Source organism: Hyalella azteca, unplaced genomic scaffold (assembly GCF_000764305.2).
Source record: "Hyalella azteca isolate HAZT.00-mixed unplaced genomic scaffold, Hazt_2.0.2 contig4313, whole genome shotgun sequence".
Taxonomy (NCBI): domain Eukaryota; kingdom Metazoa; phylum Arthropoda; class Malacostraca; order Amphipoda; family Hyalellidae; genus Hyalella; species Hyalella azteca.
In genome coordinates this window covers 15,903-30,103 of record NW_025934533.1, presented here as the reverse complement: position 1 = coordinate 30,103, position 14,201 = coordinate 15,903, and the positions used below count along the sequence as shown (strand labels likewise).

The 14,201-nt window shown below is 37.4% G+C and overlaps 1 protein-coding gene across 1 annotated transcript; it reads left to right on the top strand.

The window, feature by feature from the left end:
- Window positions 1-5,680: 5,680 nt before the first annotated feature.
- On the top strand, window positions 5,681-13,061 carry LOC108665874 (SREBP regulating gene protein). Its single transcript, XM_018152682.2, has 5 exons — window positions 5,681-5,695; window positions 6,499-6,672; window positions 8,081-8,255; window positions 8,686-8,837; window positions 9,496-13,061. The coding sequence occupies exons 1-5, from the start codon at window positions 5,693-5,695 to the stop codon at window positions 9,697-9,699; spliced, it is 708 nt and encodes a 235-aa protein (XP_018008171.2). The 5' UTR covers window positions 5,681-5,692; the 3' UTR covers window positions 9,700-13,061.
- Window positions 13,062-14,201: the final 1,140 nt, after the last annotated feature.

The window sequence follows — 14,201 nt, the reverse complement described above, 5'->3', positions numbered from 1 at the left end:
AGTTTTTTACTCAAGGCATGCCCTACACTTTGCCTCATACAAGAGTCACGGCACTAGCTCCTGGGCCGCGCAGCCCGGAGCTTCTTGAACCCGAGTTGGCCAATAACTAAGGTTACAATTAGAAACTGCTATAAAAGGAGTCTTGTTTGGGCAGGTCTCTGATGGAGAAAAGGGAAAAGCATTATTTATTTAGAGTCAAGCAAAAGCACTCCTTGTAAAGGGCAGTCATTGCAGAGGTTGAGCTGCATACCATAGAGTGCCCCTTGGTTGCACCCAGATAGCACTCAGAAAGGTCAATGGGGAGGAATTTATTTTACCATAATTTTAGTCCCACAGAGTTTGAGTAGGAATATGAGTTAACTATGAAGTTTGTAATAATAATTAGCTCATTACAACAATAATAATAAGGTGGTTAGTATTCCAAATATGATCACAGAGATATTAGTTTATTTCTTGAGTTAAGGTAGTTAAATCATATATGGTTGACCGATGGTTGAACTAGTATATATAGTTCAACCATGTGGTTCACCATACGTCACTGCAGGTCCATAATTTTAGTGACGTCACGGGCATTAACCAATCACCGAAATGCGATCAAACCAGTCAACCAATCCGTCGTGGGAATGACGGGTTTGTTTACGTTTCTCGATCTACGTGACGTAACAAGAAAGAGTGAACTGAAAGACGGAACTTCTCGTGGGTCAACCTTTTGACCCATGCTTCTACTAGTTCAACTATGAGGTTATCCCACGAGAATTTCCGCCTTTCAGTGTATCTTTCTTGTGAGTTGTGACGTCACAGTGATCAGAAAACGTAAACAATCCCGTAAGGCGTAAATTATCATGGAGTTTCGTTTGGTCACTCGTTGAAGTAAGACTTGTGGTGTGTAGTTCTTAAGTAGTCGGCTGTGACGCAGACCCTAGAAGAAAACAGGTAGCTGTGTTGTGTATTGAAGTAAAGTGTAATAACCGAAGCCCCTAAGCAAACGGTGCAAACCACCTGCTTCCGAGTCATGTCTCTAGTCTCTACCTCAAAAAGATGGCTTTCAAGCTCCTGGCTCACCTGTGAACTCCCAAAACTTAGAAAGCAAACTAAGTGCTTCTCAACTTGCAGGGTTAGCAACTTAGCAGGGACAGGGATCTTAGCAGATAGTGACTGGGATGCCCGGGGATGGTGAAAAAATGCAGACAAAAAATAATGATGGCATTGATTGAGTCTTCAAACCAAGAACTTAGGAAGACCAAAAGAGAAAGGCATCTTTTGACCATACTTCCTAAGTTCCTAGTTCCTAAGACAGTAAGACCTTAGTTCCTCTGCGTCTGCAATACTGCAGTAGTCTAGTATGGAAGAAAGTATTTGATGCTGTCTGGCCTGATCATCAACATCCAGTGCTATCCTGAGGCTCAGGGCTCAATGTCAACAGTCAATTCATATGCAACAGTGTTGACTGTTGAGGCAACAGAGAATATGGAGCTACAGGACTCTGTTTTCTTGTAGCTCTGTTGTGTTGACTGTTGAGCTAGTATCAGTAGTATGGAATATATCTACTTGGCGAGCCGCGACTGAATTTTTCGAGCCGTGGTTTTATGGATTTGCCAGCCGTGATTTGACATTCGAGCCGCGAGATTTCATACCTACTGAAATTATATGATATTAGAGCTGCGATATTTCAGACAAAAATAGGACTTTTCCAGACTAGGTGTTGAGGAAACAGAGCAGTCAGAGCTACAGTCTGGACTCTACTCTGGAGCCTGCAGAGTATGCTCATTCATTACTAACAGACTAACAGTAGGCTCCAAAATCCTCTTTCTCCTTTGTAGATGATGTAGATGTAGAATAAATCACATTTTTGTGATTTTTACTTGTTTTTCCTTTATTGATATGATATTACCATATCCATGCATTACCTACCTTATTATTGATGTGATATTACTGATAATTACCATATCCATGACCATGAACATGCCATTGAGCATTGACAACAACCTTGTCCACTGCAAGCTTCATATCAGAAGCCATATGGCTTTTCTTCTGTATCTGTAAGCTTATAGGATGCTAAGGATGGTTTGTAATTTCACACCATTTTAATTGGGTCAAGTGAATTCACTATAACAAAAAAGATAGTAATGACCACTAAATCATAGTGGCAAAGCAGAGAGTTTTTTAGACTCCTCCTCAAGTTCATTTTTTAGTCCTATAAGTAGACCAGTAAAGTATCTTGGATACCAGAATTATCATACATAAGAAATCTGTTAAAATCTTGAGTAAATGAGGAAATTAAAAATGAACTGATTCTAAAAAATCAGTGGTTTGCCACTATGACCACTATGCAGAGGGTGGATGCAGCGTCGGCAATATATGGATTTTTAAGCCCAAAGCGTCGCCGGCCATTTTAAAGATGCGTCGCCGGGTAATTTTTAATGAAAAGCCATTTACGCTGAGTAATGACGAACTATTTACAAGCCACGAACTTATTACAAGGTTGCATGCACGTGTTACCCCAAATAACTAATTTTACCCTAAAAACAGTCCGGTTGTACAGCAAGTGTCAACTGAACAAGTAATAAAGCTGTGTGACCGCTCTAATGCAACCAAAACTACGCAATCGAAAAAATGTTGTTTACATTTTTTGCGGGAACTCATCGCAACTGATTTCCGGACAAGCTTCGCTGCATCGTAATCCATCCAACGTACCGGAAACCTTACTTTTTTCTAAATAGTTGGCTGAAGACTGAGAAATATATTAAACGCAAGAATTTCAATCTAAATGTGTCAGCAAGATCTTCTGAAGGCGAAAATTTTGCCGATAATGCGTTGCCGTAGGTCTTTAAATCTTCGTTCACTCTCTGCACAGTGGAGTAATGAAATACGTAAAAAAAAACTTTTCAAAAAACCACATTTTTCTTGTGGACTAAAAAGTAGAAAATAAAGTAAGGCTCGCCCCAAAAAACGTGTGTTGGGCAGACGCAGATTTATGATTAAAGCAAAAAGCACACAACACACAAATTTTGGAAATTTGATGGTGAACGTAAAGCCCGACCCACGTTTTTTGGGGCAAGCCATAATTTATTTTCTACTTTTTAGTCCACAAGAAAAATGTGTTTTTTTTAAGTTTTTTTACATATTTTATTTTCTCCTTTTTAGTCCGTTGCTACACATGAAAAACATTGTTGCAAGCCAATTTACTTGACTTGACGTACGTATAGATGATATACGCAGCGTCAGCGCCTGCTCGTCTATAACGTGAGCGCCCGCACGTCATACTATATATATATATGCTTTACTCAATTAAGCTAATTTAGGTCTCTTAATTGCTAGTTTTTAGGATTGCATCTGAAATTGTTAGGCAAAAATAGCCTGCATGCCAAATTTCAGAGCTCTAGAGCAATCAGAAGTGGGCTAATTTTTGTTGTCAATGTTAACAACAAACAAACAAACAAACGCAAAGCTGAGTAAAGAAAAACATGTTAAAAACATACCTGTAACAGAAAGGAATGTTCTAGTGACAACCATCATATTTTTTAGAGAAATAAATCATAGTTTAGGTCAATTACTTTTCATTTTATGTTGCCTGGTGCAAAATTCTATGTATGGCATTCTCTGCACAATTTTTTGATGATCAATGATGTATTGATTTTTCATTGAGTGCAATTTTTTTTGCTGAGCAAGCCAGCAAGGTAAATAATCAAATATTTTTTTGTTGTTAATTGATTTTTTCATTAACTGGAGCCTTTGCTGATCAAGGTTCTATTGTGAATGCATTTTCAGGGGTGTCTCTTATTACCCTGGCGGGGATGGGGGGGTTGTGGGGTTGTCCCTCATTACTCCGTCCTGTGTGTGCAACTTTTATGTACCATAAGTAAAATTTTTTGTTACGCCAAATATTTTTTTTTGCTACAGACCTTAGCAGAGGTACATTTCCAAAATCTCACTTTTCACACTTTTTCACGGATTTTTTAGAGGTACCATATGTAGTGATTGTATGATTTCTTACATAGATTTCTTTATGCTACATAGATGTTAAAAATGTTGAACTTTAAGCCACTATTTATAGTTTTGTTATATTTTGATTAGTTTAGCTGCTACAACATTTCTACGATGTGTGGGATGACTGTCTCAATTTACCCCGCCCATCCCTTATTACCCTGTTTGACGGTAGTGAAGCTATTTGAGAATGATGCGACGGAGATCCTCAGACTAGCGGCAGCCTTGCATGAGATCACTGTACCGTACAGCTTAGCATAGCAGTGCCCGGTAGGAGGTGTATCATGGTAGGCCTTCTGATCCAATTTGGTTATATAAATGTGAGAAAATATTACCTATCCAGAATTCCATGCTGGATCAGTAAGATGCTAGTTTTATTGAAGACTAGAACAGGATGGAATTCTAGAAATTATGTTTAAAATATTATTTTTGATGTCCCTTGGCTACTTTTTTGGTCTAAAATCTTTAGTTAGGATAGAAAAGATAAAAATTGGAGGAATTAAAGTTGCACTTTCAATTACACTAAATAATGGTAGTTTATTAGCAATTTGTCTCTAAGTCAAACACAACAAATTAACCTTCACAATTTAATAACAAATCATACTATCAATAAGAGTTTAACACAATGTACATTGTTGAGGTTATTTTAAGGTGCAAAATCACATACCGGTACATGTGTATGCAATGAAAGCATGCACTCAAACTTGTAAGTTATATCTGGATTCTGGATGTCAGTGTGGCAGTGCATTTTAATACCTAGTTGCCAATTTGATTCTTACAATTACTAATGGCTATCTAAGTGAAAAGAACCTATTAAGCAGTCTCATCTGCCACTCATGTTCAGGCATCACTGGCAATCTTTTTGTTTGATGTACATAGTAATGAAGTGGAATGGTCATTGTTGTGTTTAAGCCTCAAAGCCTCGAAAATATATTCAGTTCATGTAAATTAAATTTGCATAATTTTTGATGGTGTAAAATATATTAGGACCATTTTGTATATACTTTAATGACTATAGAACTTTAGTTTTCACTTGTATATTCAAGAACAGTTTCTGAAGTAGGAGTGACATTTCTATCCCAATACCGTAAACTGGGGTAACTTTGACTCCCAGGGTAACTTTGACCACTTTTGTTTTTTTAACAAAAACCCCCAAAACTCAAAAACCATTTGACATAAAAAAATTTTGTCAATGGGCATTAAAGACCTAATACTGAGGCTACGTAACACAATAGAAAGATTTAAAAAGTTTGCATATCTAATAGGTTAAAAAATTAAAATGTGACCCACAAAAAAAAACTATTTTTTAAAGCCTGTCAGAGTACCCCCTCCAATTTTTTTATTTTTTGGCAAAATAACTCCAGGTTTTGATGCATTGTATTAGAACTCTTCTAGTTACATATGCAAAAGACAAATTTGAGAAAAGTGTCATAATTTGCAAATGGGGGCGCCACCCCCCAATGGGGTAACTTTGACCACCTAATGGCAGCCGTGATGGGGTAACATTGACCGGCTTGGAAATTAAGTTAAAATTATTATGTAACTAGAAGAGTTCTACTACAATGCATGGAGTTATTTGGAGTTATTTTACCAAAAAATAAAATTGATTTTACCACCCGGTCAAAGATACCCCCAGAGCTGGGGTAAAAAAGACCAGCATTTTTTTTTTAATTACATCAAAACTGTGAGAGGCAGGAACCAGCAATTTATGGTGAGTAAAGCTAGAGTATAGACCTGTATTTTGCATGTTTTAATTTAAGTTTAACTTATCTAGTAGAAAAAATGGTATCATTTTGAAAAAAAAGTGGTCAAAGTTACCCCAGTTTACGGTATATAAATTGGATTTATAAAATACTTAACAAATCCATTCATTGTCATTTGATTTGGGTTGTATGAACAACAATTCTACCTTTGTTCCCACAATGCTTATTTGTACTGGCTGCAGCCGTAGATCAACATGCCAAAGCCATCACACCAACGCATGCATTGGGTAGCTGCATAAGCATTGCATAGTTCTGCCACTGATTGGTCAATATAACCTCAGAAATCATTGAGCATTAAAATCACAAACAACTCTTGCTTACTTGTTTAAATGCTGGTCCTATAAGCTGTGATTTAGGTGCTTTTCCCTACAAATTTTTAAACTGAAACCATTTCAAATAAGATTTCTGATATTAATAACTGATCATTATTTTTGCATCATATACCTATCTATTTTGTTTATTTACCAAATTATTAATTTTGAATATGTGAATTTTTGAGATTGAAATTCTGAAGGCATCACTGCTAAGGCCACTGCTATTATATCTGGACACTTATAAGGAAGTGCATAAATTTTGAAACCACTTTCCAACATTTAAAACTCAATGTGGATTAAATCTATTTTTTGTAAACTTAAATTTGACATTACCCAAACAGGGAGTTGTTCACTGCAGTTACAATGTGCCACATGCCATAAAAGAATTGAAAAGAATATCTACCTTTGATAATTATTTTTGCTTCTATTATTTGCAGGAAATAGGTCAAAAATGTTGTAGTAATGACACTGAAGGTGTAGCATTTGAACCTGTTAACACCACAGATGTGATGTTGGCTGCAAGGATTGTACGGATGATACGCAACAACATTGTGGCGCTAGTGTTATCTGGCGCATTCATCCTTTATTGTTGTGTAGTTTTCTTTGACAATGTAAGTATAACTGACTAGTATATACATTCCTCAGAATTGCTTGAATGAGTAAGTACATTTATATATGCAAATAAATAATTGGGCCCTTACAAATCTATTTGAACTGTAATAAAGTTGTTATGAAATTCTCCATACAAGTTCTACATAGTACTGCTCAGATCAGACAAGTTAGCAGTTTCTTTCTTTTCTTCAGCTTGTTTTTTGCATTTGCTATTCTATGTGATTGTGCAATATACTTGCAGGGTGTTCTGGATGATTGATTTTTATTGGTAATTTCTTTCTTATTTGTCATTGTTTGAAGCTTACTCAGCCATGGAACTAGCCTCAATCTATACAAGGGATCTCAGTTCTTTTTATATTCATCGAGTGCTGGCAAGGAGATATTTTTGCAAGCAGTCAGCAGAGGAATGGAGGCATCTGGCATTGAATATGTTTGAAAATATAGGTATAGTTGTTTGAAAATAAACTGATGCTAAGGCAATGTATTGGAAATGAATAAAAATATTCTTTTATTGGTAGTACATATATGAAATGAAGGAGCAGTAATATTTCATTAACTAAAATGACTGATGTAAATTTTAACATGATTAATAATACTTGTCTCTGGTTTCTAAAGTTTCAATAAAGACTTTGCCATCATTTCAGAAGTTAGCATGTTTTTCTTAAGAGGAAGAATAACGTACATATTAATTTGAAAATAAAGTTTTAGCTGCAAGATTTTTTAGAAAGTGGAAAATTATGAAAGTTATCCCATCATGATGTAGATTTTTCAATTTGTAGTTTTTATAATTAGGGCATAAGTATTAGGTAGTTTGATTTTTTATGACTCCTCCAATTTTAACTAATGGCATTCAAATGGGAATTTATATAGATATAGGATTCTTGGCATTGTACATAAATTAAAAAAAATATATATCAAATTTTTCCCTAGTAGGTAATAATAGTAAAACAATTTTTTTTTTGCTGTTAGTGCATAGTTGGGGTATGGTCATGTTCTGCTAGAGTTATATTCTTGTATATAGATACAGTACTTTTTCTTGTGACTGTGAATGGATATGAGGTATTGACACAGCTTCTACGTGGGTTATGAACTTATGATAGACTAATTTTTTATATCAAAAGTAACACTATCCCATGCTTTTATCATAATTTATGATAGCCATCTTGAATAGATTATTATCCTTTGATGAATGCACTTATTCAGTATACTGGTATATGGTAAATCTTAGCATCTCAACTGTTTTTTCAAAATTCTGACTGATATATTCTGTATTTCCTGTTCCACAAAGACATAATTCAGTATGATTATCAATACAGAATTGGTGTTATAAGCCAATTAAAAATGTATTGTGTTGCTTGATTTATTTTTTCTGACTGTGCAACAGATTGACTAGCATATATTTTACAGACTTTTTCGTCGCTGGACAACAAAGTAACAGGAGACCCAGACATCAGCGTCCGACAGAAGGAGTTCCAATGGGACCTGCCGACTGAAGGGCAGCCTTGGGGTAACTCCACTCAGCCAAGTGTCATTACATGCAGGAATTCTGTGCAAGGAAAAGCACTGCTTGCTGATGACAGAGGTAAATAAGATGCAATTTTTGCTTTTCTTTCACTTATCCTATATCCGGCTATTTGATCTAATTGCTTCCTCAAGGAAACTTTTTAGTATTTGAATTTTTTTGGCCATTCATGTTTGAATTAAGGCCCCTAATTTTTCAGCATTGCATTTTAATGCCATTCAGTTCTTCAGAGATCTTCATGGTCATTGAATCAATCTCATTAAAAGTGAGGTGTTCAAGCATAGGAATTTGTGAAGTACATTTTTTTTCACATGGTATGCCATGCACCCTTAAAATTTGTTAGGCTCATGTTACTCTCCTATTCATTACAGATTTTTTTCCATGGAAAAATAAATTCATATGCAGTATTTGAATATCATGTATTTTATCATATGATGATTGAAAAGTACCTACTACTTGAAATGCATTTTAAATGTAACTTGTGCTCCAGGTTATGTGTGCCAGCGCTCAGACCGCCTTGGCAGCGGATGTTGTGACCCAACAGCAAGCAACACATTCCGGCACCATTGCCTGACGTGCAATTCTCAGCACTGCTGTGCCATCTACGAGTACTGCGTCTCCTGCTGCATGCATCCTGACAAGGTGAAATTACATGCTGATAATATTAATATGCCTGGATAAAGGCATCTGGTGATATTGCTTCTAGAAAAGGTAATATTGCAGTCAGACGAGGTGACGTTGCATCCAGACGAGGTGACATTGCATCCAGACGAGGTGACGTTGCATCCAGACAAGGTGATGTTGCATCCAGCCGAGGTGTTGATGTTGCATCCAGACGAGATGACGTTGCATCCAGACGAGGTGACGTTGCATCCAGACGAGGTGACGTTGCATCCAGTCTTCTCTGGAATGGTCCATGAGGCAAAGATAATGAGCCTGTAACTGGTGATCACTAAGAAGAATATCCTGCGTTTATTTGATCAATTAATAATTACCGACCGTGCATTGATAATTAAAATGTAAGTACCGGTAGTTATAGATCAATACTGGCATTAATTCAAGTACCATTGTATATGTTCCTGGAATACCATTTTATGGCTCTGATCACACGTCAGAAGAAAAAGTAGGAAGCATGAAAGATATTTTAAAATTCAGTGAAATAAAATATTTCTTACATACGGTATTGTATAATTTTTTGACAGAACACTTTGCTTAGCAAAGGTACAACCCCGAAAAAAAGAATTTACAGACATTATTACCATTATTATCATTCCTGTAATACGATTTTATTACTCACCAGAAGAGTCTGCTGAAGCGGGTGCTGAAACAGGTGAGCGAGGGTTCCCCGCTGTACGCGTCAGTCTCGGACCAGTTCGAGCTGTGCCTCGTCAAGTGCCGCACTTCCAGCCAGTCCGTGCAGCACGAGACGCTCTACCGCGACCCTCGAGCTAAACACTGCTACGGGGAGCGCCTTCCCGCCCTTCACGCCGACGCCGACGCCTAGTGCCCACACTCAATGCTGACGCCTAGTGCCCACACTCAGGGCTGTCGCCTAGTGCCCACACTCAATGCTGACGCCTATTGCCCATAATCAATGCCCACGCTGACGTGTAGTGCCCACACTCAAAGCTCTTGCTGACGCTTGAGTTCATGCCCGACATACTGACGCTGACACCTTAGTCCCCGCCCTACAAGCCGACTATGACACCTAAATGTCCGCCTTACATGCCGAGTCTGATGCCTTGGTCCCAGGCCTACATGCCGACTCTGACGCCCAGCATGCCGACTCTGACACTTAATTTCTGCTTTATATGTCGACTCTGGCGCACTAGTCTCCGGCCTGTATGCCGACTCTGACACCTTAGTCCTCGCCCAATATGCCGACGCCGTTGCTTGAGTGATGGCACTTGGAAACACGTCAGGCACGCCTGTTGTGTCGCCGTTGCTGTACCTTCGCGCCGGCTGCGCTCCAGTTGTGTGCCTCTCCGAAATGTTATTCCGTGTGTACACAGCTGCCCTGTTGTGTACATATGAAAACGATTGAATCTCCCTACCTTGCGCATTCTTGCATCATCAATATCAATGATTAAATCCTCATCATCATTTTCTTATAGATCATAAATCATGCGTCACAAGTTTTTATTCTCAGTTTAATTCATTCGTTTAGTCTTGAAATTTTTGAACACATTTAGTATGTTTCACTGTTTATTTTTTGTGTGCGTTATTTATTCAGACTTACATTTAACCTTCTGTGTTCGTTAAACTCGAGCTGAAGCAGAACTTCTATATGCTTTTCATCGCATGATTTTTCCACTGTTGCAGCCAAAAGTATGGCTTCGTAAGTGCCTCAACTTCACCAAAACATTCCTGAGACACTAACTGCAAATTAGAGCCTTTGTTACTGACCGTTTTTCGAACTTGTACGTATTGCACTCCGTTGAGACCATTATTTACCGTCTGGCTTGAAAATTTTTATTCCTATCATATGTGAAATTAACTGCAGTTTTGAAACAACTCGCCAAAAAAGTTAGCAAGTCGTAAGAAACATGGCTGGCCCCGCAAATTATGATTGATAATCTCATTACTTAAATCATAAATATCTTGAGATGGCTACATGAAAAGCGCTGATTGCCAGGACCTTTGGTGACGTATAATGCTCATCGCGGTTTTATCGACAGACTCGAATATATTTTACTTCGTCCTGCGGCAGTAGACTAAACATACTAATGGTTTAGCGACTCCTTTCTTGATTAGCAGGCTGTTTGCTTCTGCTCGTGAATTGTGAGTCCGAGTATTGTGGAGATGTTGAAGATGTGGTGAAATAAGGATCAAAATTCAACGCACCAAGCAGAAAAACTAACGCTGGCATACTGAAAGTGATCAAATTTGTGTGTATTGATGTCTATCAGGCCTACTAGTACAACTCACGCTAGTTGCTGCTTTGCCAGTTCTGACTAACTATGAAGAAGAAATGACTACTTATTGTTTAGAAGGCGACGAAGGGAATGCATTCAAAACTGTTCATAAATACTGTTTTGTGCTACAATCCTTGATGTGAAGCTTGGGAGGGCAAAAATGAATACTTACCAAAGCTGCACCACTAGGTTGCATCCATCTTTTAAGTTTAACTTTGTTTCGAATGTTAAATTGCACGCTTTTTAAAAACGCTTCTGAAATTTTAGTCTTCCGGAAATATTTGTGCTTGTGAGACTTAGTGTTGAATTCCCGTTTCACGTTGTCATTCATATTAGTTGTTCGTTAAATTATTTTCTTACCATGACGTGATTCTCGAGTCGAATCGATGTTTTAAAGTAGTTCAATATCATAGGTAGACGAAGTAACTCGTGACTCTCATCGTTTATCAGTTTATCTATGTTGAAGGATAGCAAGTGAAGTATCGGATTACTTGGCCATTAAATATTAATTGTTTTTTCGCATTTTAGTTTGTGTAATTCAGAGCTCCTGTTCATCATTAGTTTAGAGATGAGTATTTTTTAAGAGAATCGTCTTTTATTGATTTGGTCAATAGAAAAAGGTCCGCGTAGTTGTGTTATAAGCGAAGTTTCTTCACACGTGTTTGAAATGCGAAGCTAGCGTTGGATTTTGAATGACAAAACGATAGTTCTGAAATTATTATTTTTTTTTATTGTTACTCTCAGTTCAAATCTATTCATTTTTACTTTCTTTCTATTGTAGATGCGAAATAAATACAATACAGAAATTAAATCTTTACACGGTAAGTTAACGTTTCTATAGGATCAATCAATTAATTTCAGGTGATGCTGGTCATATTATTGCTAACAAATTGAATCCCTGTGCAATTTAACGTTATTTACTTACTAATGGAAGCGTTAACTTGCCTGCCAAATGCGACTCGTACTTTCGTTTGTGAAGCTGAAATGCGTTCAGTTCAGACTGCTGTACTGCTTTGAAATAGGGATGATATGTAAGCTTTGCCGATTTTAAATCGCCTTTGGCATCGATTGCCTGATAAAGTTTTGTTATTGGAGGTCGGGAATTGGTGCTGTGTTTAAAAGTTGTAAACACGAGTTTTTTTTACATAATTGACTCTCATACTCATGTACGTAGACGTTGTAAGGGTGGAAATGAATAACGTATTCTCTAAATCTTGTCTGTACACTGAGAAAAATGATCGACTTGGTCCGAATAGCGGTGCTCTTTTTCGCCCCCTTGTATTTTGAATCGGCATTAGGACGTATCAGTGCTACGTCCAATATATGCGCTTGCTGTGCAATTAAATATGCCACTGCGTGGACGAAATGACGTATTCATTTTACTGAGTGTACAAGAAAATTTAAGTGCGACTGATTGGCCCCGAACGAAATTAATTTGATTGTCAACTATGTTGGATTGTGGTTCAGTAAAAAATATTTTTATATGCTTAAAAATTATATTCTACTTTTATCGAGCAGCTACGCGTTTGTGGCCTCCACTTATGACCAAAGAAATGACTAGAGTTAAAAAAAATCAGACATTGTAAGGCAGTTACGAGTTCTCATGCCAGACTATACAGCGTTAATATTTGTCGACTATCTCTTATTTTGTGCGACGGACCCAGAAACTTGAAGATAGTCAAATTTTTTTGATAAATTTTGCGTTGTTACTCTTATCTTGTTTAAGAGGATTTATTACATTACAAATATCTGTTTGAATCTATATATAACTTTTTTCCGATTAAGGACTGTTATATTTAGCTCCATTTGTAAATTATTTTGTTAAGTGCTGAAAGTTGGTACGTATAAAGGATTTTTCTGATCACATATTTTCGAACAGCCATTTTCGAAGGTAGAGAAATGAAGAATTGTTTACAAAACGAGCTCACAATAACAACATGTAGAATCCAAATTTGGAGTATTTCCATTTAACCCTGTATCGCCTGACACGAGTAAACGGAGCACTATTGTCACGCGCCTACTCCCCAAAAAGGATACGTTCTAGTGAGCGCAAAATGACTTGCACTGATGGTTGCCGCCACGTACGACAACTTTAAAATGTTCTCTGTTGCGTACAAACGTCCTCAGGTTGCTACACTAAATAGTTTACGCATGATATAATTTGGAAGTTATGTTCCCGGAGAGTGACATATACGGCGGTAGAGGGTTAAGCCAATCTCCTTACGATGAATTGATTTACTTTAAGAAAACGGTGCGTGATAAAGACTCGTTTTTCATTACCAGGAAATTCAACGCAAACTATTTGTGCATTAACATAAAACTGTTTAGATGAACTCTGAATATAGCTGTTTAAAATTAACGGGCTTCTTTTTTTAATTATCCGAAATGTTTTTTCTTGCAATTGTGCTTATTATCAGACATTTTTACCAACATGAATTCTTCTTTGAATAAAATTCGAGGAATTTAACTAACTGCCTCATACCCTTATGTAAAAAGAACATTTTAGAAGTATGATCTTTATAGTGATGTTTTGCGCACATCGGCCATTCTCACGTTAAATTACGAAATTTTATCCCAATATTTGTCCAAGTTAAAATAACTCCAACTCGGCTTGCCGGCATGCGTTGAAACTCGATCGATCGAAGAGGTCTAGCTAGATCTGCGTATGTGACAGATCACAACTGGGGAAAAAACGCAGTAAGTGTTGCGATAAAAAGCTCTTCAAACGTCAAGGCTTTTTCCAGCGTTGAACAAGAAGTATCACCATTGATCGTCGTCTTTGTAATAATGTTATAGCGGTGCCAGCGTTGGTTGGGCCATCAGGTCTGTCGCCGATAACGAACTTCGGAGAACTTTTCACAGCTTGTTGAAGGTCTGAAACACACAACTCACTGCTCCAGTTGTGCTGTACTTGACCCCCTGGGCCTATACTTTCAAAAAAAGTTAAGAGATCCAAGTTAACCAGCCAATCAGTGACGGCCTTTCCAGCAAAATCCACCAATCATAGACAAGAAATAGAGCGTAAGTACTTACGTTCACTTAGCAAGTTTTGAAAGTATGGCCCCTGCGCCATGTCTATTTAACCAGAACT